General features: G+C 37.0%; 1 protein-coding gene across 3 annotated transcripts in view; it reads left to right on the top strand.

Moving 5' to 3' along the window:
* The window catches only part of LOC134744256 (cell adhesion molecule Dscam2-like), a 67439-nt gene that overhangs the window by 39353 nt on the left and 14799 nt on the right, over positions 1 to 13287 (top strand). For all 3 annotated transcript variants that reach the window (XM_063678003.1, XM_063678004.1, XM_063678002.1), the window contains exons 5-23: positions 65 to 190; positions 325 to 430; positions 2056 to 2260; positions 2603 to 2822; positions 2908 to 3055; positions 3228 to 3394; positions 3478 to 3568; positions 3643 to 3821; positions 3904 to 4049; positions 4131 to 4266; positions 4376 to 4495; positions 4609 to 4794; positions 5387 to 5531; positions 5803 to 5960; positions 6256 to 6490; positions 6939 to 7078; positions 9758 to 9828; positions 10137 to 10383; positions 12059 to 12240. In XM_063678003.1, the coding sequence (XP_063534073.1) occupies positions 65 to 190; positions 325 to 430; positions 2056 to 2260; positions 2603 to 2822; positions 2908 to 3055; positions 3228 to 3394; positions 3478 to 3568; positions 3643 to 3821; positions 3904 to 4049; positions 4131 to 4266; positions 4376 to 4495; positions 4609 to 4794; positions 5387 to 5531; positions 5803 to 5960; positions 6256 to 6490; positions 6939 to 7078; positions 9758 to 9828; positions 10137 to 10383; positions 12059 to 12240 (3008 nt within the window). The remainder of the gene's footprint in view (positions 1 to 64; positions 191 to 324; positions 431 to 2055; positions 2261 to 2602; positions 2823 to 2907; positions 3056 to 3227; positions 3395 to 3477; positions 3569 to 3642; positions 3822 to 3903; positions 4050 to 4130; positions 4267 to 4375; positions 4496 to 4608; positions 4795 to 5386; positions 5532 to 5802; positions 5961 to 6255; positions 6491 to 6938; positions 7079 to 9757; positions 9829 to 10136; positions 10384 to 12058; positions 12241 to 13287) is intronic.

Raw genomic sequence — 13287 nt, 5'->3', positions numbered from 1 at the left:
CCCCCTACAGTTGACGCATGCTTCAAACATTTGTGCAAAAAGTAGATATGCCTCTTTGTTGTAGACTCCCGTTGGATATCCGGGGCTGGGATTCTACTTGGTCTCGATTTAACACAAGCAGATTTACAAGCTGAATATTCTTGCGTCGCCCTGGACACTGCGAGCCCTTCGCTCAAATTGACCACGGATGGTTTGTATTTATTTTATTTTAAGTTAAATACACATTGACCAGCAGTTGACCTTAGTCACATCCTTAGTACTTTTCAGAAAAGTTCTAGTTGAACAAAAAGCATTTCGTTCATTATTTTACGTGTTATGTTACAGATAGTAGTTGGCTGGAGCACATTGAACTGAACTCTATAGAGACACGAGCCGGCGAGACCGCAATTTTGCCTTGCATTATAAGACACATGAGTGGACACACCATCAGGTAATACCAAGACCTATATCTAGTTTTTTTTTCTAGTTATAAAAAAACAGTTCATTCGGCAAAATGCTACCAAGTTGAGAAGTGCCTGTATTACAGAACGGACACCTGTTAACAGAGTCAATTGTTTGTTTATAAAACATTCACGTACTTATTTCTAAAACGCATTGTAGGCCTTTTTGTTGTCATTAGCTTTTGAATGAATGAATATTGTTTATTTTAGACCTTTACAATCCATATTCTTGAACATTTTACATGTACTAACACATGTAAAAACTTTGGTTTATAGACAAATGAAAATAGATTATTTTATGTCGAAAGTTTACATTGTAAGAAAGTGATTGGGTAATTGTTTGGCAGTACATAAATGTCCACGAAATCTAAGTTTTATTGTTAGAGAAATTAAAAGTAATCTAGATACAAAACTAACACCTATTTTTTATTAACCTATAATTTTAACCCAGTATGTATTAAAATGTAATGCTTCAAAGTTATCTTTGGACAATTAAGCATTAGAGTTCAGTTTCCGTTCAACACGCAATTCACGTAGTTCTTCAATTACGCGTTGATATTTACCTCCAATGTACCACGAGTTATCCGTTGTCCTTTGAAGGGCTACGTAATTGTCCACGTAAGTTTATCATTATAAATTCGTGAAATTTGAACCATCTACTTAACCAAGAAAATTATGTCAAGTCTCGCATACTCACTAGCATAATAGAACCAATATAGAATATACCGTGATTAGCATACGATGTATGCATAGCATGAATATCATTTTCGCTCGATTTGATGCTAATTGCGCTCTCCTCAGACACTGGTACTTAATTGGCGGTTATAACAGGATTGTCTGACATTCGCTCAACCACAACTACAAATATATATTTAGAAACTATATGATATGATATCTATTTCAGTTTATAATTTATATGTAGTAGTGTGAGTTGTGACTACTTAAAAACACAAATAAAAATTATTTAATTTAATAAAATACAACAATATCAATAACTAGCATTTGACACGTTATTTGTCAATGAACAACACTCTTAACTGTCCATTGGTAAACCTTATCTCGTTGCAGTAAGGTATGCAAATGGTCAGTTAACAGTGTTTACGATGGTAACTAGCAATTGTTTGACGTCACTCAAACGACGAATTATCTTGTGTAGAATTACCAGTCGAATAGAATTGTTAAGAAAAGTAAACAACGAATATATTTTTAATATGTATCGGATTAAAGAATAAATACTTAAGATGAGTTCAAAATAAAAAAAATCTGTTGGGGTGTCTCAGGTTTTCAGTGGCTCAAGTAACACCGTGTATATTAAAGATGAAGATGATGAATGTAAGCACTATGGCGTGGCATCGTCGATGGTGCCTGTACTTTCTAATCTTATTTTGGGTTCAAATTCTGTTAATAGCAAATACATAAACGCCTTCAAATAACCAACAAAATAAATCTATAAATAATGTTTTCAAAAACCCTGTCGGCGCTAACAATAATATATACTCTTCCATTTTAATGTTTATGTTCATTGTGATAGTTTTTGTAGACATTATACAGTAAAACCTTTTAGTTATCTGCGTATAATCACGTTGCCCGTAGTACAGCAAAATTAAATCGTCAGTTGGCAGCGGCAGGACGCGGGGGGCTCATGGTCGGCGGTGGCAGGGGAGGGGATGGTGCGGGGCGGCTCGCTGGTGCTACCGAACGCGCGTGCGCATCACGCCTCGCGGTATGCGTGTTTCCCTGGGACGGATTCGGCTCCTAGAATTCTGATCAGGCTTGTCGTTTATGACCCTCTGACTGTGACTGTATCTCCTAACCCTATGGTAAGACATCTGTATAAATAAACTTAAATAATATATAATGTCGCTTCCCTAATTTCCCTATGGATACTAGTGTATTTACTATTAGAAAGCATAGTAATCATAGTCCCAGTCCTTTTTGTTGAAAATGTTTTCAAGTTTTTTCTGTTGGTCTAATAAGTTTTAAGTAACCTCATGTAAGCCGGACTACATACGTTCCATCATAAAAACGTGTAGGTTAGGTAGGTTTTAATATTGAAATTTCAATATTAAAAGTGCCAGTTAATACTTACATGTTACTTAAATTCTGCTCTGAATACATCACAATTTGAAAATTCTTGACCCAATTGTTTCATAATATTACAGATGTTAGGGACAGGCGGCAGCGGACACTTGAATTGTTCTGTAACTGGTGGACGGGGTGGTGGAGTTACTCTAAGTTGGCAACATGAAGCGAGACCTCTCCATGCCCCTCAATCTCGACTAGCCCTTGGCCCAGTTCACTCTCATCACGCAGGATTATACCAATGTACTGCTCACGATCATTCCGATTCTGCCGTGGCAGGAGCTGAACTAATCATTACTGGTAACCTTCCATATTTTTTTAATTATCAGCATATATACTTATAAAAGTTTTATAAATTAATGGAAATTCATTGGTTGGGTTTTAGATAGACCGCCAAGGTTGGTGTCTACGTTCAGCGAAGCGGTTACTAGAATTGGTCAAAGCGTAGCACTAAGATGCGCGGCTACTGGCATTCCTCCACCCCGAATGCTATGGACTTTAGATGATAGACCCCTTCCGTCGGCGCCAGACAAGTAAAAATTCACGTTCTTATATTATTTAAACTTTCACGATTTCTATAATTAATTGACATTTACCTACCTACTCATATATCATTCGTTAGTTGATTTGTTTCATATTTACATGATTGTCCTGTATTTTTCTTTCTTTGCTATTTACTTTTTTTGTAATATTTTTATGTTTTAGATATAGTGTAAATACAAGAGCCGAAAGTGTTTCTGGTGGTGAAGAAGGGACTATTGTATCAACTCTGAGTGTGACCATACGGACTGCCGATGAAGGTGGCAGATATGGGTGTAACGCAACCAACTCCCGTGGTTCACAAGCTCATCACGCAAGACTGAATGTATTTGGTACGAATTAACTTATTTTAAATAGGTAACTACAATAACCTAAAGGAGTAATTACTGTCCTAATGCAATCGATATCTTTTCAGGTCCTCCAAATATTAGATATTTATCGTCCATACATGTTAAAGCTGATACGGATGTGGTTTTACATTGTCCGTATTCTGGTTATCCAATAAAGTGAGTAGATCTTACTTAACGTTGAGTAATAGCCTAAAATAAATTTGTATTTTGAATGGTAAATTTATTTTTAGAGAAGTGGTTTGGCGACGTGAAGATGGTTCCATAGTTGAAGTTGTTATGGACCCAAACGATGAGAAAGGAATGCTAAAGCTATCTTCTGTTCGAAGTAGCACGGCAGGAAGCTACACTTGCGAAGTGCGTGCTGAAAGTGGGGAACTTGCTAGAAGAACTGTAAGGGTTGAGGTTCATAGTAAGTCCTGGGGTTTATGAGTACTAATTACTTTATTTCAGTTTGTATGAAAAATAATACATGAACATTTAATAATTTTCAGAACCGCCTAAGATCGCACCTTTTCTATTTCCTGAAGAGCTTGAAGTAGGAGGCAGTACGCAAGCAACATGTAGTTTAGTTTCTGGTGACAAACCTATTCAATTCACATGGCATAAGGATAACTTACCGATTCCGTCTATTTTAAAGGTATGCAATTATAATTATTAGTGATATTTGCATATATTTTACAGGACTAAGGTACTGGGTTAATTTCTGTGTTATTTTTAGGTGGAGCAGAAGAATATGGATTTTTTTTCTTTATTAATTATACAGGAACTCACATCGGCACACAGCGGAGATTATACGTGTAAAGCTTCTAATGAGTTTGGTGCTGTTAGCCATACTGCATCACTCAATGTCAAAGGTAGTTTTGATTAGTAGTTTTAATACCAAAGTGCATTTTAAAATACTGAAAGATAATAGTTTTGAAATTAATAACATAACATAACATAATAAACAGTTTTATTGCACAGAGTCGCCAATGTGGGTGTGGCGAGCACAGAACACCTCAGTGTCGGCTGGAGCTTCCATCTTACTGCCTTGTTCTGCAAAAGGACAACCGGCGCCCAGAGTCTCGTGGGAATACTCTTTGGGTAAGATACACAACTTGAATCATAATATGATGTAAGTAGATCTGTTATGAAAATAATTTCGATGAAATGGGATGGAATATTGAGTAACAAATATGTATAACATTTCGTCGCAGATGGTGAAAACTGGCGTCACGTACTATTCGGTCAGTCGGAGACTAACGACGCCGAAGGAGGATCGATCCTGTCCGACGGGACCGTGTGGCTCAAGGCTGCCGCTCCAGAGCACGAGGGCTGGTACCGGTGCGTGGCGCGCGCGCAGCACGCCTCTATACACCACACTTTCTACTTGGACGTCAGAGGTCAGTTGTCTTATTACTTGGCTTGTCAAGCAAGCAAGATCGAGCTATGGAGGCTGCTGCACTACGGATTAAGAGGGATGACTGTATGTCTATCGGTTAAGCCCTTTTGCAGATAAATGGGCAGCTGCAGTTGCAGATATCCCATAATGGCGTTATTCATAAACGCGTTACTGGCCTGATTTAGCTATGAATCGTTTGTCTTTATCTGTCATTTTGACTTATGTATTTGTAAGAAAGGGATAAAACATAATTTAACTAATTCAGGTCCGTAAACTTTTATGAATAAGGGGGTAAGTGTAAGGTTCATAGTTTCATGTTATTTAGCTTTCGTTTTGTTCCATGATGTTCAAAACGAAAGCCACTAAATTATATAATTTCGGGAAGGGCTGTTGATGGGTAAACCCAAAAGTACCAATTTTTGTCATTTACGTGTAAAATGGAGTCTCAAATATTTTTGTAACAGCTTATTATCTTCAAATTCAGAATTATCCTTATTTTAGAAACCTTATTACTATATAAAAAACCTCAAATATGTCTACTACCTTTAATTATTGTTAAAACCTACAGCATTTATGTTGCTATATTTTTTTAGAACCACCAAAACTTAACAGAGGCGGCAGCGGCGGAGAAACGCGATGGGTGGTCAGAGGTTCAACCGCAAGACTGCTGTGCGTTGTCAGCGGAGAACCCGAGATACACGTGCATTGGACGCATGACTCCAGGCCTTTGGCGTTACAGTAAGTTTTGAGAAACTGTGTATCACGTTACACGTATTTTCTTAATTGTAAAATTAATATCATCAATCCGTAACAAAAAAGCGTTTATTTGCTAAAGGCTTTTAAAGTTTTCCTACACTGACTGATTGACACATATTGATTATTTGCTTTTCAGTATAAAATACGAAATATTAGACGACCTTTTCTTATTCAATGCTCAAAGGACTGCGCTCGTATTTCACTAAACAGATAATGTTATGATAACCTTTTATAATGTCATGTCAACTCGCAGCGGCGCCGGTGACATCGAAACCAGAGACACTGGTAATGGAGGGAAGATATCAGAGATAACAATAACGCACGCCGGCCCCGAGCACGCAGGAGAGTATCGGTGCCTTGCTAGGAACCTTTACGGCAATGATGAATTGGTGTATCGATTGTATGTTAAAGGTAATTTTACTTAAAAACTATCTTCCTTTGGTTACAAAAGAAAAACCTTTTGGAAACTTGTTATAGGTAGAATCTGGTAGGTAGAACCTTTTATTGATTGATGTAAGTAGCTATAATCTTTACAGATTTATAAAATGCCAATCAAGACTATTTTATCGATTAAGAGAGGCAGGTAAAATTTTGTGTTATCAAATTCTCGTTTTACTTTGATGAAATGCAAAGAAATTTATGATGATGTATCCTCAAGCAAGCTTAAATTTAAAGTAAAATATTTAGAGTTGTGTTTTCATTGCAGAACGTCCGAATATACCTGAAGAGGTTCGGATATCAGAAGTTTGGTCCCGAAGAGCGCGAGTCACCTGGAGGATAGCCCGCGGAGCCCTTGTGTCACACTACTCGCTGCAGTACAGGGCGCTCAACCGAGACTTGACTGTGTCATTGGATACGCCACTGACCGGGTTACTTGAAAACTGGGACTCGCCCGAAGTACTTAACCTGACTTTGGCAAATTCAGACTTACTCCACGTCTCGTAAGTTTCCTGTAGTCAGCGTGTTGTTTTTAGTTGGGTGTTAATTTAGTTTCATCGCTAATTAATTTATGGATATTCTTCGTCACATTCGTTGTTATTTTCAAAAAGTAGATATATTTTTGTAGTAGGTTCACAGGTTGTTTAATAAAATTAGCCACAATTTTTGTCCAAATCTAGCAATCTTTTTTATACAATCTTGTTAAAACGAAAATGCCACAAACTGCAAACCACTTGAAGATCTAAAAAAAATCCATCCAAGTAGGTATCATTCCATTCAAGTGAAATTACTTTTTAAAAACTAAATTGCAACTGATTTACTTTATTGAATCATATCGAAAAACATATTGGAGAGAACCAGTCCACCAGAAATGTCCATGTATTAGACACTTTGGCGTGAAATATGTTTTCTTATTGAATGTACCTACGTGAGATAACGCGCGTGTGGCAGGTCGGAAGGACTAGGGCGTGCCGGCGCGTCCGTGTCGGGGCTCTCGCCGGACACCCGATACGCGCTTCGGCTCGCCGCTTTCAACGACGTCGGCGCGTCCGCGTACACCTCCCCGCTGCACTTCACTACGAGAGAGGAAGGTCAGTGACAGCTGTGGCTCGATTTAACATTATAAATCACATTTCGTAAACATGACCCTAGCCATTTCCTTTACATGTGCGACGTTTGTAGACTTCCTAGTCCTTATAATAAGGACACCCCAACTTATATTCATACTAAGTACTTACAATAGGTCAGATCGTAAATATGTCAATCGTTTTTACTCATACCTTATAATATTATAAGTATGGTTTTTAAGTCCCAATTGCAACTGATTGTGATTAACTGATTACATAAATATGCCTGTCGCAGTTCGGACGATTGTATTCATAATAATGACACATTTTGCGGTTAAATACGCCAAACAGCAGAATTCAAATGAGGAAAATACGTACAAAGTGCAAACGAATAAATTCGTAAAATATCATCATCCCTTTAGCAGACTAGTAACAGTATAGTAACGATTCATATTTAATAACTTGTTATGGTTTTGAACTGGTTTTGATACGACCTTGACGATCGTCTTGGGGATTAGCACACATAAGGATGCGCAGGCGCAACACATTCACTCCATTTCGCATGCACCAAACAACGTGAGCGATCTTCAAGGTCATATCAAAATAAGATCAAAACCGTGACAATTTGTTAAATCTTAATTGTACTCCCGGATACTGGGAGGGAAGTCACGGGAAAACAAACAACAAATTAAATCTTAAAACATAAGTTACAAGATACAGCTGTGTTACACATGATCAACACCCCTTAACAAGGTCATGACTCATGACGTCTATAATAAAATAATGGACTAGGTATACGGGCTCGTCCGGTGTTAATACCGACCATAATCGTTAAGCCATTTTATGTGCTACACGTTGTGTTACGGGCTCGTAAACTGTAAATGTTCAAGCATTATTTTGACACGGCATTTCGTTAAATGTCCATTTTCTTTAATCACTACGAGGTTCTAAGTATAATTAAAAAATTACTTGGTAATAATTAGGGTAAAAGCTCTTTTTGAATGAACGGCGAACGTGTTACAGCTTTTAAATTCATGAACAGGCGCTTTTTATGCCTGAAAATAGACTTAAATAGATATATGATAATAGAGCCTATTTTGGCGATCGTAGTGGTTCTCAAAATAAATAAATAAATTATTCAAAACATATTTTGGCAAGATTGTTATTTTGTAAATTTATATGCATACAAATGCAAAACTGTACAAACGGGGTGTAGTCCGTACAAAGTTAACACAAAGTTGGTTTTACATTTCCTGCTCGGATTTCTTCAGGTGAAAAGTGTACTTTGAATTGATTGGTTTTCAGTTAAAAATAACGAAAATACTAAGTACAGATGTAGTGAATAATCTTTTTCCATCGTAATTTCTCGGAATCGTTCGTATTTGTCATACTACTTCAGTCAGCCTCAGTACCTTTTGTACTGCGATTGACTGAATTAACATGACACGTTCGTACGATTTCGTGATAATATGATGGGAATAGTACATTTCGATGCTAGTGCGGAAAGTATGTCATTACTTCACGAGTACCGAGATATCTTGCCACGAGCCGCAGGCGAGTGGCAAGACTCGGAACGAGTGAAGAATGACATTTCCGAACGTGTATCGAACGACGTTTTTTAATACAGTTGCGAAAAAATAAGAAAAACAACAAGTAATAATAAGGAATTCGAAACTTTTATATTATTAATTCTGTGACATCATTGACATTGACATTATGAAGAGGTGTTTTTTTAGCTGGGTGTTATTATTATTGAACCCACTTCAATGAAAGTTTTTTTTAATGCATGTTCTATAAGACAGAAACAATTGTAAATATAAAACATTGTACTATTATTACCCAAATATCGTTAATTACGATTATTTGTGTATCGTACCTACATTTATAAAAACAATATCGAATCAACATTCGATATTGTTTTTATAAATGTAGCCTTTGGAAACTTAAAGCAGAAAGAAAAAACGCCTCTACTTTGACAACGCCTCTACTTTGACAGGCGTTCCGTTCCATTCAGACAACTCATTAAGAACGGTTTTTCAATATTCAACATAAAAAAATAGACGTGTTATAATGATGAAGAGGTAAGTAATAAAATATGAAATATATATATTTTTCGTATTCTTACATTAACAGTAGGTTTTTATGTTGATTACGACGTTTAAAGGAAACTAATATTAACACTCATCAATAAGTAGTCATGAATTGGAACAAGAATAAATTTAAAAAAATTGGAAAAGTAAAAAGCACTAGTTCGCGAAAACCAACTTTCCGCACGCTAAACAGCTACGTAAAGTAGTACTTTTTGAGCAACTGTATTAAAAAGGATTGTTCGCTACATCTGTATGTTAGGTGCTTTCATAGTCAAGCAAAGCATTAGTACCTATACAAAAGGTAAATAATATCTGAGATAGAAGAAACATTTATGTTGGATGTTGGATTACTACTTACTTATTTTACATTTAGCCTCACGTAACCTAGATAGTTTTCGTTAAGCTGTAGGTACTGTAGCTTGTTATACCTTAGAACTCGTGTAAAAATGTAACAATTAATACACGTGCGTAAACATAATGCGCATATTACCCCGTAACATGTCTAATATAAATAACTTAACATTTCCAGAATTATTTTGTAGGTATGTTAGTAATATGTAACGATCTGAAAGCGTAAGCATTAACATGACACGGCATTTTGCTGATTGTTTAGCTCCCGGCGGCGCGCCGCGAGAGATCACCGTGCGGGCACTCCGGGCGAGGGAACTACACATCACTTGGCAGGTAATCTTAACAATCCGGTACCCGTATTTACAGGTATTACAAGAGCTCTTAGTGGCTCACGTTTCCAAATTGTTACTAGAACTCAGTGGCTGAAAGCAACTGAGACCGATATTAACTACTGGCCTCCATTTCTTTATACAGTCGCGCAAACGCAAAACAAAAAGTTTGTTGTGTTGTAATGTAGATGGTGTCATTTTTAACACAGTGTTGTGTCCTTATAGCTTTTTGTTCACTTTGGCCTCTCCTTATTTACTAACGAAAGTCTCAGGGGCAACGCTCCTTTATAAGTAGTATTTTTTTGTTACCAGCCGCCACCTAGAGAATCATGGCATGGCACGCTACTAGGCTACACGATCCGCTGGTGGGTTTCCGAAGAAGGCAAAGGAACGTTGAATGACAGTCCGGGTTCCGAAAGCGGCGCGAGCGCGGACGCAACTAGTACGACTCTGCGAGGACTGAAGGCCGCTACTCGTTATGGGGTCACAGTGAGGGCCTATAATGCGGCAGGCACTGGGCCTGTATCGCCACCGCACTATCGACATACGTTAGAATCGCGTAAGTATAATGCTACCTTCAACATTAGTCCCTAATTTTTCTCTTCTTACTCTATTATCTATATAACTTTACTTGATGTGTATGATTACCTACCGACTGAGGTAGGTACTTGGTGGTTATATACATATTTATTTTGGCGATAATAAATTGTAACAATATATCGGTGTTGCAGGCGTCCATAGGCTACGGTAACTGCTTACCATCAGGCGGGCCGTATGCTTGATTGCCACCAACGTGGTATAAGAATAATAATATCTGTTTAACATCTACTTATCAGCTTATCACCCCTTTTCATACGCTTTATATGGCAATTGTACCATACATTTTGAACTAATAACTGTAATATAATTTATAAAATACCTAGTACAAATTATTTATGGTTTTTAGTACGTATTACGCAAAGATTCTTCGTATACGATGTATTTAAGGTGATATCTACAATTACCCTTTGATTAAGCTCAATTAAGAATGAAAAATCTCTCGTTAAACCGCGCGGACAATTTTTAAAATCCAAATTACACTATTTTAATAGCGGCGAGGCATAACCGTTTTGCTTTTCAAGTATTGTTTTCAACTTTTATCATTGCACTCGTGAATAAATCCGCATTGCGCTATCGACAGGAAGCGGCCATCGTAAATTTTCACATCAAAATGCAAAATGGTTTAATTGGACAGTGGCCCCTATATAGGTCAAACGGTTCAGGACAAATTGATGGCACTTGGAAAGCTGACTTTGTTAGCATTTTTGAAGCTCAAAAGGAATAGTCGATATTCAAAGCCACCGAAAATACAGTTGGAGAGGTGTAAAGTTGTAGAGATACCACTGCTCTCATCAACGAAACACCAACTTTTTGGCAATAAAGTTAAATAAGTTCTAAGTGGACAAATATTGTTTGGGCAATGAAGAAGAACATCAAAGTGAAAATATTACAGAAGACAATATTAAACGAGACTGGGAAAGTAGGTAAAATGCTTTGTAAATTATGACAAACAATAACATTAAAACAATGTAATGTAAAATCTGAATTATTAGTTAGGTAACGACAATCCCTTTGTTTCCCATTGTTAAATTGCTTTTCGTAAACTAAATTTTGTGGAAATACTAATTTTAATTTATTAATTAGGGTCTATTAAGGGTGTAGCTTACCCATTTAGGCAAATAAAATGTTCCCGTTTTGTATAATTTGAGTTATAAAACCAGAATCCTTTAAAATAACAATCAGGTATCGCTCTGGGAATTGGAGACCTTTCGTTGCTCTGAGAAGACAAGTCCGTTCGGGCAGTAGCTACTTAAGTGGCAACCGCGTTCAGGGCAGTGAAAAATCTGTGAGAAATACAAAGCTGTATTTGTGTGACTAATAATACCTACGGCGTGTTATATTTTGTGTTCTACAGTAAATCAATACATCGCCGTCCTTTTTTCTGCGCTGTCGTTACTATCCATTATATGTAATTAATATTCACTATATTAAAGAATTTATAAATTTTAAGAAAGCCTCACGCTATTCGTGGGATACTTACCATATTTTGTTGAAGTCAGTTTCCAATATTTCAACAATTTTGTAAACATGATTATGGAATCACGGAGTGACTGACAAACCTATTTACTTACTGCGAGCTACATCGATATTTCAATAATATATGTAACTTATTAAAGTTTTGTTTAAATACTTAGCTCCGACGGGGGGTCCTGAGGGGCTGAGCTGTAAATCAAGTGGACCGACATCGTTACGGGCAGCGTGGCGGCCGCCTGCAGTAGATGCCAGAGGTGGCATTATTACCCACTACACACTGCAATTCACAAGATATGATGCTGACCCTTTGCTGCCGACTCAAGACGCGTATTTACGAGTTCAGGTATGCTTTGCAATAATAAGATCTTGTTATTTTTTATAACCATATCTCTATCCAGAACTTCAATAGAGTTTAAAAATGTTGGATATCTTAATCTTAAAAATTTACGGAACTCGTTAGCGCGGAGTGCGCTCCGGTTGTGATAGCACTCAGTTCCCTGTACGTGAGTAGGTCAGGAGAATAAGGAAACTTAGGTATTTTGTTAAAAAACCAATGAATACGTTGCAGAAGTTTTTAGCCTTCGTTGTTTTGTATGGTTAACTACTGGCTAACGACTGTCCAACTTTTCCAACTCTACCAGCTTTAAGAGTCCCCGCCGGCGAGCTCGGTTCTCCATACAAACGTAGTTACGCTCTCATTCTAAAACGACTAGCTAGATTGCTCTGAAACTTTGTACTAGGATAAGGTATATCTAGGTCTGTAATTAGTTTATGTAGCTTCGGAAACCATAGTAAAAAAAGCGAATTTAAGTTTGCTATTTATCTAGTAAGCTATTTCTTTGTTTTGCTCTATTTCGTTTGTTTTATAAACTGGAGCTATATAAACTAATTACAGAACTAGATATATTGTCATGTCATTGTATATGCAAAATTTCATTACAACTCAAGTTTTAAAATGAAAACGACACTGTTTGTATCATCTATCGAGTATCGAGACAAAGCTTACTGGTTTAACGATACTTTTGTAATTAAGTTTAATTAATTAATTTTAACTACGCCACGCCTACGATCAGGCGAAACGAAATTTAATGGAATGCGATGCACTGGAGGCCAATTTAAAAAAAAAGGGTTACGATTATAGATTATATTATATCTTCGTGTTTGTGGTTGCCCGGAGAGGGACATGGATATATTTTTTAGGCAGCAGCCAGTCATCTAACAATTTTAATGTTTGAAGGATTGTAACTTGGAAAATTAACAATAGGGAATATTACGCAAAACTGCGTAGAGGGCATTACTAATAAATAAATAAATCAATATTATAGCACATTCTTACACAGATTGACTAAGTCCCACGGTAAGCCTAAGGAGGCTTGTGTTATGGGTACTC

This window comes from Cydia strobilella, chromosome 9 (assembly GCF_947568885.1).
Source record: "Cydia strobilella chromosome 9, ilCydStro3.1, whole genome shotgun sequence".
In the NCBI taxonomy this organism is placed as follows: domain Eukaryota; kingdom Metazoa; phylum Arthropoda; class Insecta; order Lepidoptera; family Tortricidae; genus Cydia; species Cydia strobilella.
The sequence above is the reverse complement of the archived record's forward strand: the minus strand, read 5'-3'. Positions and strand labels throughout refer to the sequence as shown.